We start from the raw sequence: 16376 nt of genomic DNA on the forward strand, positions 1-16376 counted from the left end.
TTGTTTGCCCTGAGGTGACCCAACACTGGAGCCTACAGGCTCTTTGGTGGGGCTAATGGCGGACTCTGGGAGGGCTCACGCTAAAGATTACTTCCCAGAACTTCTGCTGCCAGTGTCCTTGTCCTCTCATTGTGCCACAGCCATTCCTGCCTCTGTAGGAGACCCTCCAACACTAGCAGGTAGGTCTGGTTCAGTCTCCTATGAGGTCACTGCTCCTTCCCCTGGGTCCTGATGTGCACACTACTTTGTGGTGTGCCCTCCAAGAGTGGAGTTCCTGTTTCCCCCAGTCCTGTCGAAATCCTGCAATCAAATCCCGCTAGCTTCAAAGTCTGATTCTCTAGGAATTCTTCCTCCCATTGCCAGACCCCCAGGTTGGGAAGCCTGACGTGGCGCTCAGAACCTTCACTCCAGTGGGTGGACTTCTGTGGTATAAGTGCTCTCCAGTCTGTGAGTCACCCACCCAGCAGTTATGGGATTTGATTTTGTTGTGATTGCGCCCCTCCTACCGTCTCATTGTGGCTTCTCCTTTGTCTTTGGATGTAGGGTATCTTTTTTGGTGAGTTCCAGTGTCTTCCTTTCATTGATTTTTCAGCAGTTCATTGTGATTCCAGTGCTCTTGGAAGAGGGAGTCTCCAATCGCTTTTTGATCATAGATTGGTATATGTTGTTGTCCCTAGCCACCACCTAGGTTTCTTGATGTTACAGTTTCAATCTTGGGCATTTATTCCCACTGATTACATTTTGAAGCTTGAACAACTGTCTGATATGCCCAAATTTCTTTGTATTTTTCAGGCAAAGACTGCCACCTAAAAATGTTTACTACTACCGCTGCCCAGACCATAGGAAGAATTACGTGATGTCCTTTGCATTTTGTTTTGACCGAGAAGAAGATATTTACCAGTTTGCTTACTGCTACCCATATACGTACACTCGCTTTCAGCATTACCTTGACAGCCTGCAAAAGAGAAACATGGATTACTTCTTCCGGGAGAAGCTGGGTCAGAGTGTGGTAAGACCCATTCAGAAATGGGAAAGCTGGGGGAGGAGCTTAGCAATGGTTTTTATAGAATGCAAATAATAGATATTGGTGCTTTGTAGACTATATGCTCTGGAAATTTTAAAAATCATAGTTTTTTTGTGTAATATTTTGCTACTATTGCCACCAGGATGTCAAAGAATAGGATAAGGCAGATGCGTGTCCTTCTGAATGAAGCTGATAAAGCTCTCTAACAAAATACAAAAGTTCTGGTGAATCCCCAGAACTGTGAGATAAAAAGAAGGCTCTACTGGGTGTTACAAAAGGTGTGAAAGCATTTTATGAGTCTAAGCTTATGAGATGAAGAATAAATTTGCTTTTTAGTGAGTTTAACTTGACTGCAGTGTAGGTTAGCAAGTGGTGTGCAGTATGGTTGTGCTGTCCACAATGTGTTCTATCTCTGCCATCTATTAGTTCCCCAACCCTTCTTCCTTCCCCAGGTTTAGTTTTCTGGGTCTGGAGATTTCAGTCTTACATTCTATATGTTTCCTATTGCTGACATAACAAATTGCCATGAACTTGGTGGCTTGAAACAACACAAATTTATTATCTTACAGTTCAGGAAAGTCTGAAATTGGCCTCTTTGGGCTAAAATCTAGATATCAACAGGTCGGTATTCCTTCTGGAGGCTCTAGGGGAGAATTCATTCCACTATCTCTCCCAGTTTCTAGAGGCTGCTTGCATTCCTTGGCTTGTGGTTCCCTTTCAGTCTTCAAAGTCAACATTAACTTATCAAGTCTTTCTCATGCTGCACCCCTCTGATGCTGACTCTCCTGCCCTCCTCTTTCACTTATAAGAACACTTGTGATTATGTTGGGCTCACCCAGATAATCCAGGATAATATATCCATCTCAAGATCTTTAACTAAATCACATCTGTAAAGTCCCTTTTCTCATGTGAGGTAATATATTCACAGGTTCCAACGATTAGGACTTGGACATTTTGGGAGAGGGAGTGCATTGTTCTGCCTACCACACTTTCCTACTCTCTTTTCCTCTTTTTCTCCCTGCCCATCCCAGGATCTGAAAGTGTCCTTCACATTGGATCCATAGGTTTTGTTCTCTGCGGTCAGAAATACTTCAGTTGCTAGTAAAGAATATCTTCCCTCTACTCTAATCCTCTCCCTAACAGTGCTTCTGATGGGTGCCATGTATATCTGGTGCCTGTATCTTTTGAACTGAGAATTGGGACACATGGTGTATGAGTCAGCATGCTAGTAGGAAACAGATGGCAGCCTCACATTAGGATAATTTGAAGAGAGCTTAATAAATGGGCTGTTTACAAGGTGAGGGCACTGTGTACAGAAACCACGGGGTATAGTGCAGTTCCCTGGGGCTAGTAACAGCTCAAAGGGTGTGAAGGGATGAAATGGTTAACAGAACCCAATAGTAGAGAGTCATGCAGTGGGCCATCTTGAGTGGAACAGTGACCTTCAGTTGAGGAAAAAAGTTAGCCTGAGATGATCCCACAGGGAGGGAGCTGAGAAAAATAAGTACATAGAGCTCATTCTCTTACTTCCCGCTGATCTACTGCTAGGGGTCCCTACTGGCCAACGCAACTGGAAATCAGAGGGCAAGAGAGCCCACTGAAGTAATCCATACAGATAAGTTTCCCTGAACAAAGAAAATGATGGAAAAGAGCAGAGAGTGGTTGTAGAGAGCCAAATAGAACATATTAGTCACACATGGTCTGATCAACAATGTATAACTGCAAACAGTGAGGTTATTTCAGATGGGACTGTTGGAGAAATCCTGAGACGAATGTTTGCCAGACATATGACTTATGATATAAATTAAGAGAGAAAGAGTTTCGTTCAATACTTGTGACTTTTTAAGGGTGAGATCTGTTCGTTTCATTCTTGTGCCCACTCCAGCCCTATCTTAGATTTATGCCAGGCAGAATGTAGGTGTACATTGAATGGCTATGGAGTAAATTATTGAATGAATGAAAGAATGAATTAAGATATATCTAGAGACAATGTGAAGAGCTAAGAACATCAGAAAGCTGATAGGAGGAATAATAGGATAAGTGAAGCTTCCAATAACTAATATACAAAATACATACCTAAAATAACAGCTCATTAAATGAGATAGAAGTTTATTTCTCTTCCATATACAAGTCTAGATGTAGGCAATCCAGAGCTGATAGTGTGGCTCTGCTCCTCGAAACTCTTAGGGAGTCAAGTTCTTTCAGCTTTCTGCCCTGCCATCCCTGGGATGTGGCTCTCAAACTCAATGTCAAATGTGGAATTCTGTCACATCCATGTTCCAGGCAGCAAGATAAAGAAAGTAGGGGAAGAAGGGAGAAGATACAGTACTGTGGCACTTTCACATTTATCCCATTTGATAGAACTCATATTCACACTTAGCTAAAGGAAGGATGAGAAATGAAGTCTTCATTCTGGGTGACCATGTTTCTAGCTAAAAATTAGTAGTCCTATAGATATGGAGGTGAATTAATATTGAAGGACATCCTGAAGTCTCTGCCATAAGAAGCTTGAATTATGTGTCCAGCTCTAATACCAAACTACTCATATGACCTTGAATGTTACTTCCCTTTTCTGGGGACAAGTTTTTCATCTATAAAATGAGAAAGTTGAAGTTGATAAGGGTTTTAAAATTATTCTTTGAGGAGTTCCTCAGTTAGAATAAAATAATTCGAGACCCCTGTCCTACTTCAGACACTGTGAGGGGTGCTGTAGGGATATATAATGGAGTATACAAGTCATGGTGTACTTCCAGAAATGTATTCCATACCAGAGGAAAGAAGACATTTAAAAAATATATATAATGTTTTTTAAAGTATATAATTAAGGATCCCATGAGTTGTTTAAAGAATTTATGGTCAGACTAAACATCATGGAGAAGATGGGCTTTACGCTGAGTCTTGAAAGATGGGTAGGATTACTGAATACAGAGTTGGCGAGAAGGTAGCCCAGAGAGCAAGAAACAGCCTGAGTCATTGCATGATGATAGTTGGTCGGAAGTCTGGTTTGATTGGAATAGGGAACCTTCCTACTGGAAGATAAGGATAGACAGGAAGATAAGGACCAAACTCTGAAAAACCTTGATTGTCATATTAAAGAATTATGGCTGTATCCTTTATTCAGATTCAACACACAGACACTAGGTCAGACACTTTATATGTACTATCTTACTTGTTTCTCACAACAGTTTTGTGGGGTAGGCAGAATTATCCCAGTTTGGGGATAAATAATCTAAGGCTAATAAGTTACTTGGCTAAAGCTACATGGCTAGTTCATGACTAGGCCAATATTTAAACCCATGGCTTCTAATGCTGTGCCCTGGCACTTTGATGGACTCATTGCTCCTTTCCACATTGGGCCTACTAAAATAGATAGTAGATTTTGAGAAAGGGATTATACCTTATCCAAAGCTACATCTTAAGAAAGTAAAGTTAGGGAAGTGCAGGGTGTACCTCTGCTGGCTAAACTAGATTAGGGGAGCTCTGTGGGTTGGCTCCATTCCCCTGATCTGGGTCTCGAAGCAGATACCAGAGTCGTTAAGGCCTTCTGGCATACTCTTGCAGACAGGACAGTTCTCGGTTACCAGGGCGTTTGATATGGCTTGTGTCTGAAGCCACCACTATAATTAGTTAATCCCTACTCCAATTTGGAGGGAGGATAATTACAAGTAGGAAGGCTAAACATGTCAACAGACAATTCTTAGAGAGAGCAGGCAGGAAGCAAGATTTTGAATTTCTAGTGCTGGAACTATTAATCACCATGGGCATAGCTGCTATTGCTACTAATTATATCATCCAAAATGGCATTTTATTTTGTTACTTACCAGTGGCCCTTTCTAACACCAGCAAACAAAATCCCTTTGTGCATACATCAAAGCCACAATCTGACATTTAAGTTAAATACATCATAGGAAAGATCTTTATTTTCTTGTTGTTTTCACACCTTTATTGAGGTATAATTTACATACTGTAACATTAACCCATTGTAAGGGTAAAATTCTGTGATTTTTAGTAAGTGTATAGAGTTTTACAACTATCACCACAATCTAATTTTAGAACATTTCATCATCCCAAAAAGTTCCCTTGTAAATCCCCACTTCCACTCCCAGCCCTAGGCAACTGTTCATCTGTTCTCTGACACTGTAAATTTGCCATTCCTGAACATTTCCTGTAAATGGAATCATGCACTATTTAGTCGTCTTTTACATTTAGCACCTTTCACATAGCATTACGTTTTTGAGGTTCATTCATGTTGTAACATCCGTCCGTAGTCCATTCAGTTTTAGTGCTGAATAGTATTCTATTGAAAATATATACCACACTTTCTTTTTCTGTTCTCCAGTTGATGGACATTTGGATTGTTTCCAGTTTGGGGCTATTATGAATAATGCTGTTATGAACATTCATGTGCATATCTTTGAGTGGATATGTGATCACATTTCTCTTGGGTAGATTTCTAGGAATGTAATCATTGGCTCATATAAGTTCACATTCAACTTAAAAAAAAAAACAAAAAACAAAAAATGTGCCAAGCTGCATTCCAAGTTAGTAGTGCCATTTTGCATTCCTACCAACAATGTAGGAGAGAGGGTTGTAGTTTCTCCATGTGCTTGCTAACACTTGGAATTACCTATATTTTTCATTACAGCTATTTTAGTGAGTATGTAGTGAAATCTCACTGTGGTTTTACTTTGTGCTGCCCTAGTAACTAGTTATGTTGATTATCTTATAATGTGCTTATTTGCCATTCATATATCTTCTCTGCTGAAGTGTTAGTTTAAACCTTTTATCCATTTTTTAAAAATTGAGTTGTGTTCTTATAACGAGTTTTGAGAGTTCTTTATTCTGAATGCAAGTCCTTTGTCAGATTCATGCTTTGCAAAATCCCCCCCTAATGTATACCTTTAATCTATACCTTATACCTATACCTTAATCTATACCTTTTCATTCTCTTAACCATGTCTTTTGAAGAATAGAAGTTTTTAATTTTGAAGTCCAACTTAGCAGTTTTTTCTCTTACGGATCATGCTTTTGGAATCTTATCTAAAAGCTGCCCATCTGAAGGCCACAAAGATTTTCTCCTATGTTTTCTTCTAAAATTTTTATAATTTCCACTGACATTTAAATCCATGATCCATTTTGAATTAATTTTTTATATATGGCATGAGGTAAGGGCCTTAAGTTCACTTTTTTTTGCATATAGATATCCAATTGTTGCAGCACCATTTGTTGAAAAGACTAACCTTTTACCCATGAACTATCTTGGCACCTTTCTCCAATGCCTCTACTCAGTTTTTCTTTTTTCTTTCCTGTTTTCAAGGCTAAATTGTCAGGGAGTCAACTCTGTGTCTGTGTAGGTCAACTATGATTGGACTGAGATTGTGCTCATCCACTCTGAGTCTGTAAGGCTTCCATCCTCTGACAGTGGATTTGTGTGTGGGTATGGGGAGCACAAAGTTTGGGCAGTTTTCAAGTCTGCCCTGGCTTTTACTTTCCCTTTTGTGCTGTGTTCCCTGTGTGCATATGTGCAGCCTCAAGGTTGTTCATGTGTGCGCTGCTGCTTTAGGCTTCTTCTCAGGTCTCTGATGAGTCTGCACCCAGTCTCAACCAGCGTATTCTTGTCCCAGCTATGCAACTGTGGGCCCTCCTCACTTGCCCACAGACAATGCTGCTGGGTCTGGGCACTGCCTACTTCTCCAAATTAACTGAGTCCCTTCGACCATGACAGAGAAGCTGCCAATCCTCACTGCCTGGCCTGTCCTAGCATTCACCAAGCCTGGGGGAAGATGGAACCAATCCAGGACAGAACATCATATATTCCCATTCTTATTCCCTGAAGTTCAGCAGTTTTTAGAACATAATAGTTTTGAGATTGTTGTCAATTTGGTCGGTTTCCAAAGCACTGAAATGGTTGTTTGTTTCAATTTTGTCCAGCTTTATATTTGTTTTTTGGGGATAGCATTTATCAATATTCTCATTCCAACATAGCCAGAATTAGATTTTAACTGACTCACATGAGTTTTTAAATCATATAGCCCTTGTACTGTCAGACATGGTGAAATATGGCATTATTTTCAAATGCCATTGGACTAGAGGAACCCATAACTCGTGTGTGTGTGTTTTGAAAGTATTAGATGGAGAGAGTGATTCCCATACTTAGGGACACTTGCCAAAAGGAAGTGTCTAACAAAGAAAATAGTCTGATAGTGTATTTTAGGGAATCACTAGAAAATCATGTATATGAAAATAATATTGTCTAGGCTGTACCACTGGCTAGCTCTATGACCTTGGGAAAAACATTTCTCTATGGGCCTTAGAAAGTCAGACCAGATTATTTCAAACATCCCTTCCAACTTCAATGTAAATTATGGTTCAAATGTTGATGACATCTTTCTGTATGTTCTAAGTCACTCATTAGCTTGTTGTAATGTTGCCTCTCAATCTGCCCTTTATTTTATAACAGTGGTAGTTATTGAGTGCTTAGCATGTGCCAGACCCAATGCTATGACTTTTATATGCATCCTTTCACTCAGTCCTCACAACACCCCTGTTATATGGTTAGTACTGTAATTGAATGCCTAACATGTAACCAGCTTGTCTAAGCTCTGGGGATACAGCAGTAAAAACAGGCATAAATACAAGCCTTCATGGAGCTTACATTCTAGTAGAAAGAGACAGACAGTATTGGAGAAATTAAATCAGGAAAGGAAATACATTTTGGGGAGAAGTCTTCACTTAGAAGGAAGCATTTAAGCTCTGGGCTATAAGTATTATCTTCTCCCATTTGCATTTTTAAAAGCTGAGATACAATGAGATTAAATAATTTGTCTATATCATGTAGCTGGGATTTGAAGCCACGCCTTTGTGGACCCCAAAGAATGGACTCTAAACCAATCCTGGATAAGGAAGTATTCTGTTCACATATACAGTTATTTACTAAATTCTTCCAAAGCCATTCCTCAATACTACAAATATCTAGTAAACACCTTCTACCTGTCAGGCTCTATATTGGGTGCCGGAGACAGAAAGATGAGTACAAAACACACCCTGCCCCTAAGAAATACTCCATGTACTGGGTGTCACAGACATAAAGGCTAATAATGGCAATGATGGTAAGAAACTTGATGTAATAGAAGTAGGAGGCAGAGGAGAGGCACAAGGGAGGAAATGAAGCATTAAGGAAAGAGGCATCTTGAATTGAGAATCAAAACATGGATACAGAGGCTGAGACGCCTGGTGAGTCCTGACTATTTAGTGTGGTTCCAAATGACAAGAGCACAGGGTCAGCTGAAGAAGAACAAGAGGAATGGTGATTGGGAAAGAATGAGAGGTAGGTGGAGGCTGGGTCAGGAGGGCTTTGAATGCCAAACTAAAGAATTTGGACTCTATCCTGAGGGCAGTGAGGAGCCAGGCAGGAGGGAATCTGATCACTGTGGCACTTAACCCTTCCATCTCCAGGCTGCCTCTGCTGATGGCAGCTGATCTAGAAGTCAGGTTAACTCCTGCCTGTCTGTCCAGTTGGCTTTCCTTTTCTCAGGCAGAGATATTTCACAGGACAAGAGCACTAGGAGGAAAACTTTACTACCAAGACACACGTATAGTAATGATAATGTCATAGAAATACCCAGAAAAGCTTGTCTCTTTGATCTTAACATTTCACACAATTTCAGAGTTGGCAAAGACTATAGGGGTCACACTCAAATTTAACAAATATATTAGGCATTTACTATGGGCAAGGACCTAAACTGTATAGAACGGCATCTCCTCAACATTCGAGAAATATGACTTTTCAACCACTGTTCGCATACCTCTTGAGGCAGCCTGAGCTCTATCCCAATGACAAATAAGTCATACCATCCCCAGAAGGAGCTGCCTCCCTGTAACCTCCTCTCTTTGGTTCTACCACCACCCTCTGGGCCCACCCTGCATGTACTTACTCCTCTAGCCCCTGGACAGGCCTGCAAAGATAGCAAGACAGTGGCCACAGCCCCCTCATGAATCTTCCCTTCTCCAACCTAATCCCTTTCTTCCTCCTCTCCTCCCTCGTAATTCTACATTTCTTCATACTCCATCGTTTCTAAACTCTGTACCTTCTTTGTTGTCCTCTAGACATGATCTAGGTTGTTAATTTCCTTCTTAAAATACCAGAACTGAATGTAAAACTCTGCAGGTGATCTAAGCATGCCACAGCAGAATAGAACCATTGCCTCTCTTGCTCTGGATCCTAGATCGCTAGAAATGTAGCCAGAATTTACGTTCGCTTCTTTTAACAATGAGGCCTTCATGTAGTAAATTTTTGTTATTGTTCTTTAAATAAAACTTATTTTTTATTTCTTGGATAGTCTTTTTTAAAATAAATTTTTATTTTGGAATAACTTTAAATTTGTAGAAAAGTTGGAAAGATAATATGTATAGAGAGTTTCAACATATACTTCACCCAGTTTTCTCTACTGTTAGCAGCTCAATATCAAAAAACAAACAACCCAATCAAAAAATGGGCAGAAGACCTAAATAGACATTTCTCCAAAGAAGATATACAGATGGCCAACAAACACATGAAAAGATACTCGACATCACTAATTATCAGAGAAATGCAAATCAAAACTACAGTGAAATATCACCCCACCCCAGTTAGAATGGTCATCATCAAAAAATCTACAAACAGTGCTGGAGAGGGTGTGGAGGAAAGGGAACCCTCTAATACTGTTGGTGAGAATGTTCATTGATACAGCCACTATGGAGAACAGTATGGAGGTTCCTTAAAAAACTAAAAATAGAACTACCATGTGACCCAGCAATCCCACTACTGGACATATACCCTGAGAAAACCATAATTCAAAAAGACACATGCACCCCAATGTTCACTGCAGTGCTATTTACAATAGCCAGGACATGGAAGCAACCTAAATGTCCATCAACAGACGAGTGGATAAAGAAGATGTGGTACATATATACAATGGAATATTAGCCATAAAAAGGAATGAAATTGGGCCATTTGTAGAGACGTGGATGGACCTAGAGAGTGTCATACAGAGTGAAGTTAGTCAGAAAGAGAAAAACAAATACTGTATATTAACGCATGTATGTGGAATCTAGAAAAATGGTATAGATGATCTTATTTGCAAAGCAGAAATAGAGACACAGACGTAGAGAACAAATGTATGGATACCAGGGGGGAAAGGAGGGGGTGGGATGAATTGGGAGTTTGGGATTGACATATATACACTATTGATACTATGTATAAAATAGATAACTAATGAGAACATACTGTATAGCAGGGGTCCCCAACCCCCGGGCCATGGACCAGTACCGGTCTGCCGCCTGTTAGGAACCGGGCCGCACAGCAGGACGTGAGCGGCAGGCGAGCGAGCAAAGCTTCGTCTGCCACTCCCCATTGCTCCCCATCGCTCACATTACCGCCTGAACCATCCTCCACCCAACCCCCCGCCAACCCCCGTCCGTGGAAAAATTGTCTTCCATAAAACCGGTCCCTGGTGCCAGAAGGGTTGGGGAATGCTGCTGTGTAGCATAGGGAACTCTACTCAGTGCTCTGTGGTGACCTAAATGGGAAGGAAATCCAAAAAAGAGGGGATATATGTATATGTATAGCTGATTCATTTTGCTGTACAGTAGAAACTAACACAACATTGTAAAACAACTATACTCCAATAAAAACTAATTAAAAAAAAAGAAAGTTAAAAGATCGTATATAACCATGAAACATTTGTCAAAACTAATAAATTAACATTGGTACATTACTATTAACTAAACTACAGAACTATATTCAGATTTTTCAGTTTTTCCACTAATATCCTATTTTGGTCTCAGGAACTGATCCAGGATACCACATTGGCCTATACTAATAGATTTTACAAGTATAATTGTGACCTCTTACACTTATCCTAAGTTTAAACTTATTGGTTTTAGTCCTTTGTTCTAGGCTGCTGTGATCATTTTGATTCTTGGATACTCTTATCTGCAACATTAGTGACATCACTCAGAATTTTTAAAGAATATATTTTTTAAGAGTTAGTTTAAGGCAAGGATACAAGTGTTTGTAACAGGATAAGACCTGAGACTAAGAACAGAGATCCATGTATATTACCAGATACTCCCGTGGAATGCCTAGTTTGACATTTTTATTTCAATCCCTGAATTTGATTTTGCTACTAACCCCAGTAGCATAAGTCACCTAAGTGAACAAGACTTTACTTGTCTCCAAGTCAACTCAATTAAATTCAATTTAGTTCAATTTAATTTAGAATCTCTTATGTACCATGTGCCATGATAGATCTAGAGATAAACAAAATGTAGTCCCTTCCCCCATTTCTCCATCTTGTCCATAAGGATCATATGTAAAGTTTTATGAAATGGCTAGTTCAAATCCATGATGAGTGAGGGAGAACCATATGGCAAAGGACAAAATTTAGAAAAAGGAGCAGTCTCTGGGGAAGGGTCTGGCTAGGTGGGGCTCTACAATGGGGACCCTGGGCAATAGGAACTCCCACCAGGACTCCAACCCCTTCTTGTGAGACTGGCTCCCAGATCAGCAAAGTCACAGTGAGAATGGTCTGGTGGCAAAGGGAACATTCTGAAAGCCGTATCTTGAAAGATTTTCAAAATCTAAGCCAAACTAAGAATCTGGGAGTCAGACCCTCCCCCCCAAAAAATGCAAAATCATAAAGCTGAAGTGAAGAAGATAGAGAACATAGTATAATCAGAGAAAGCCAGAAAGCTAGGTAAGGATGAAGAGGAGCACAGTGGATAAGTATAAGGAATTCTGGAAGCATTTAAGATATAGAGCTTGGCAGCTTCCATTACAATCCTTGTGTGGACTTGTGTGGAAAGGCCAGGATCTCAGAAAGGAGCTAGAGGTAACCGATGACCTTGTGGGCAGGAAACAAGAAACAGAAGGTAATACCACAGAAAAGAGGCTAGAGAGGCCAGCACAGTTCTGATCAGCATGGTATCTTCAAAATAAGGTAGTCCCCTTCCGTTCTTTCTCTTCCTTCTCCTTTTGTTCTTTCTTCCCCTTTGAAGTAAAACATCATGGAGTTGCAGCTGGCAACATGACCAAACAAATGTATGAAAAATAATTACATTTGGCTGAGTTTTAAATTGAGTAATTGTTGGAAGTCAGTAATCTCAATTATCAGTCCCTAATCTACCTCTCAGGAGAGTTCCATGGACCCCCATCTGCACCAAACCTTGTTCTGATCAGACACTCTAAATTAAACAAGCTTAGTGGTTTTGGCTCCCTTCCAGCAGGCCACTTCACAAGTCACCACTCTCTTGGCATAGTTTTTACTATTCCCTCCAAAAAGAGTCCAAATTAATTGAAGGCAGATACATCCTCTCAGCATCCGGCTGAGGGGCTTCCAACCTACCCTACTGATGTAGGTGGTCCTTCCACTCTAAACCTCAGCTCTGGGCAAACATGGGCCTGAAGAGGAGATGTGGGGAATCTAGCTGGGTTCTCCCTCTGCTAGAACAAGTAGACACGTGTCTGCTATACCTCAAGCTGCAGAGGCCGACCCCGACTACCACATGCCTGTTCCAAACCTGGGTTTCTCCAGTGCAGTGAATGCATCACCATCCTGCCTGTTGCCCATGTCAGAAACCTGTCCTATTTAACATCTTTTTATTCACTCACCACATACTATCTGTCACCAGGTATGATCAACGCTACAACTCAATATCCTTAGAATCTATGTCTTCCTTATCTCTGCTGTGAGTGCCCTAGTTCAAACTATCCGGGTCTCTCAGGAAGTTACAACAGCTTCTTTAGCGTAAGAGCACAAGATGTGAGGTGAATAGCTTCCAGCCTCTCTCTCTCTCTCTCTCTCTCTCTATTCTACTCACACAGCTATGTCAGCATTACATGGCTGCCAGAAAGTCCCAGACCTCCTCCTAACCTTGTGTTTCCCCTCACTTCCTCACTGATTCGCTGGTACCTGACCAAGAGACAGAATAACCTCCCAGCTAGGTTGCCAGATGGCATCCTTCTTGCTAACAGATTGCTATTTTTAGATCATTCTTTCCCCTCCTTTTAAAAAAGACATCATATAAAAAGACATATTTTGAACTTTATGCCATCAGTCTATATAATCCACTACCACTTCTTATTGCTGTCATCTGCTCACTTCTTGGACACTTCCCTCAAACATGGAGGACTGTGGTTCATAATTATCTTTTTCACTACATTGCTGCCACCATGTTGAGTGATTTCAGTATCTGTGAAAACGACCCATTGAACACCTGGCCTCTGTTTAAGCTAAGATAACAAATTCTATCATGGTCTGCAAGATCCTGCATAATCTGGCCTCTGCCTGCTTCTTCAGCTTCTCTCATACCCTCTTACTTTGCTGTTCATGCCCTAACCACACTGGCCTTCCTACAGTTTTTTTTCTGTGAGCCATGGATTCTCTCCCTCACTTGCATACACACTGGCCCTCTACCTGAAATGTCATTTCTCTATGGTCCTTTGCCTAACTACTTCCTATTCTGCTTTCACTATCCAACTTGAACATCACTTCCTCATGGAACTTTTCCCTGATGCACTGTTCCCCAGACTAGTTTGAGAGCCTGTTTCATGCATCTATAATATACTGTTTCCTTTTAAAATGCTTATCACTCTTCTGGTTGTTCATTCAATATCTGTCTTCTTCTGGTCATAGATTTAGGGAATATTTTTGTATTTAAGGTATGAATAGGACTAGGGGCAGGTGGAGAATTTGTGCTGTTGCAGCCAAAATTCCTTCTTGGTACCTCACTGTGTGGTCATATTTTGTTACGTCCTCTGAAGCACATTTCCATTTTGTTGAATGGAAATGTTGAATCAGAAGGTGTATAACATTAGGGCACAAGGTCATTTCTTTTACGTGAGTCATAGAATGTGAAAGCCAAGAAGAATCTTGCGTGTCTCTAGTTCTGGGGTTTTAAAACCATGCTCCCTGTATCTCTAAGGAAAGATCTGGGCTCTGAACAGTACCTTAGGGGTCACTGAGGAGTGGGGGGAAAGAGGGGCTTCTAAGAAGTCAGGGCACTGGCCTCTCTTGCCCTCCCTTGCCATGCATAACAGTGCAGCCCCTACTTACTGGCCTTCCCCTTAGACAGTTTGAAGAGAGGACTCAGCTGCTAGCAATGTTTGCAAACTTATCCCTCTTTCTACAGCTGGAGACATTGGGGCCCAGAGAGGGGAAGTAACTTTCCTGAGTCACCCAGTGAGTTAGTGGGACAGCTCTAGCTAGAAGCCCAGCTGCTGACGCATAGGTTGTCCACTGCAGCCCACTGCTTCTCACTTCCAGACCCATCTGCAAGGTTTGCTTATTTGTCTACTCTTTCTGCAGACATTAACTGAGCACCTACAAGGCAATGAGAAGGAAATTAGATGCCTTAATCAGTAGTGTGAGCTGCATGGGTTAGAACCCTGACTCTGCCATTCACAAACTGTGTAACCTCTGGGCCTCTGTTTCCTCATACATTAGTCCTCCTTTCAGTAGATATCCAGAGAAACCCATTTTTCCGTCATAATTTAAGTAAAAAGGTCATGAGGCCTAGAGCCATAGTAGGATTTGAATTTTGCTCTGCCCCTTAAATCTTTCATATGTCAACTTCTGTAAGCCTCATCTGCAAACTAGGCATTGTGATTTAGCTTCAGGGTTATGGTCACGGCAAGAGGCTTCTAGTAGATGTTAGATAACAGATGTGAAAGTGCCTCCTGAGTTGTTTGTTATTACTTGGATACAATGCATTTGTAATACCATATTTCTCTTACCAGACTCTAAGCTCCCTGAAGGTATACAATTTGTCATATTAAAATGAGAACAGGTAACATTTAGAGTACTTACTACATACTAAGCATATTCTAGGTACTTTATTATCTCACTTAATCAGCTCAACGACCTTATGAAGCAGGTACAACTATTATCCCCGTTTTGCAGATGAGGAAACTGAGGCATGCTACTCATAAGTGGTAATACCTGTATGGAAGAAACCGAGGTGTAGGTGATTGGTGAGGAGTGGGAAAAGAACTTGTAGGAACATGGAAGAGTCTCCTAACTCAAACTGGGGAATCAGAAAGAACTGTATAGGTGAGGTACTATTTAAGGTCTCTTTCAAGACACTTAATGGGTGAGAAGGACTTTGGTGATGTGGTAGAGAGTACGAATTGGAAAGATATCTAGAAGGTCATGCTCAAGATTGGCTGAATGTTGTGGAGAAGGAGGTTTGGGAGTGCAGAGAGGAAAGGCCTGGGTCTGTCAAAGGAAACAGTTTGGGGAAAGCTGTGGCTGGTGGTGGGTCGCAGGATAAGTCCCCAGTGCTAATGCCACTGCTTAGAGCTCCCTTGGGGATCATCCCTGCCTAGAATAAATCACCATCCATCAATATAAAAAGGAAAAGAGAAGGGGGAAAAAAGGAATCAAAATCATCATCAACTAGTTCTGACATTATCTCTTGGCATTCCTAAAAGACAAAAGTGTTACAATGACAGTGGTTGGAAACTCAGAAGAGTGGTCACGGTGGGTGACTTCTTAAAGGCTCTTAGGGAAAAGAAAACAGAATCAGTTGCAGATCATTATTACCCATTTCCTAACAAAAATGTCCTGGTGCAGGGAGACTTGATAAATGAACTCGACATTTTCCTAGAATCCTATTTCCTAGCATTCAGAAATATTGTTCTGGTGTTAAAAAAAAACCAAATCACTGACTACAACTTTTGGCCTTTTTTAATTTATTGGCTTAAAGAAGGTCTCATAAAGGTAGGATTTCAAAGCAACTTGCAAAATGATTTTGATTCAGACTCTGCAGTCTTACTTTCAAGAAGTTCACTTTGTATTCCTTTTGGTGACTGTGCCAGCAACCAGTGATGGCTTGGGAACAATATGATGGGACATGTTGTTTACAGTCCATAGCAAGGACAAAGCACAGGCCTGGCAAAGGAGGGGTATGAGTCACCCCACACCATTGCAGTTGAAATTGGAAAATACAGGTGAGATTTGACTGATGGCCAGCCCCAGGCTAGAATCTGTGCTCCTTCTCAGAGCAAGCTGTTGAACTTCCCAGGGAGTCCTTTAGCTGGCACGGCTGAGGTTGCACTAACCCTCTCCCAGGGCTCTGCTTGTCTCTGTAGGATTGTTACCAGAGGTAGGAGAGGAGGGGTGGGAGGGAAATGGGTCATGAGCTACCTGCCAGGGCCTCCCGGTGATTGGACATTCTCCCAATGAGGCTGCTGCTGCGGTTGCCTTTAACACTGCTGACCGCTGCTTTCTCCCTTTCCTGTTTCCCTGTTCTCTTTTTTATTGGCCAAAAATATTATTTAAATGTGCATTTATCTGTAAGAAGTAAAACTATC

The 16376-nt window shown here is 41.1% G+C and overlaps 1 protein-coding gene across 1 annotated transcript in view; it reads left to right on the top strand.

Annotated features, from left to right (window-relative positions):
• Positions 1 to 16376, top strand: part of AGBL4 (AGBL carboxypeptidase 4) — a 1388494-nt gene that overhangs the window by 845350 nt on the left and 526768 nt on the right. The window contains exon 5 of the mRNA XM_082431251.1: positions 793 to 1009. Coding sequence (XP_082287377.1) covers positions 793 to 1009 — 217 coding nt within the window. The remainder of the gene's footprint in view (positions 1 to 792; positions 1010 to 16376) is intronic.

This window comes from Balaenoptera physalus (genome assembly GCF_965194825.1).
Source record: "Balaenoptera physalus genome assembly, chromosome: 1".
NCBI classification, from domain to species: Eukaryota; Metazoa; Chordata; class Mammalia; order Artiodactyla; family Balaenopteridae; genus Balaenoptera; species Balaenoptera physalus.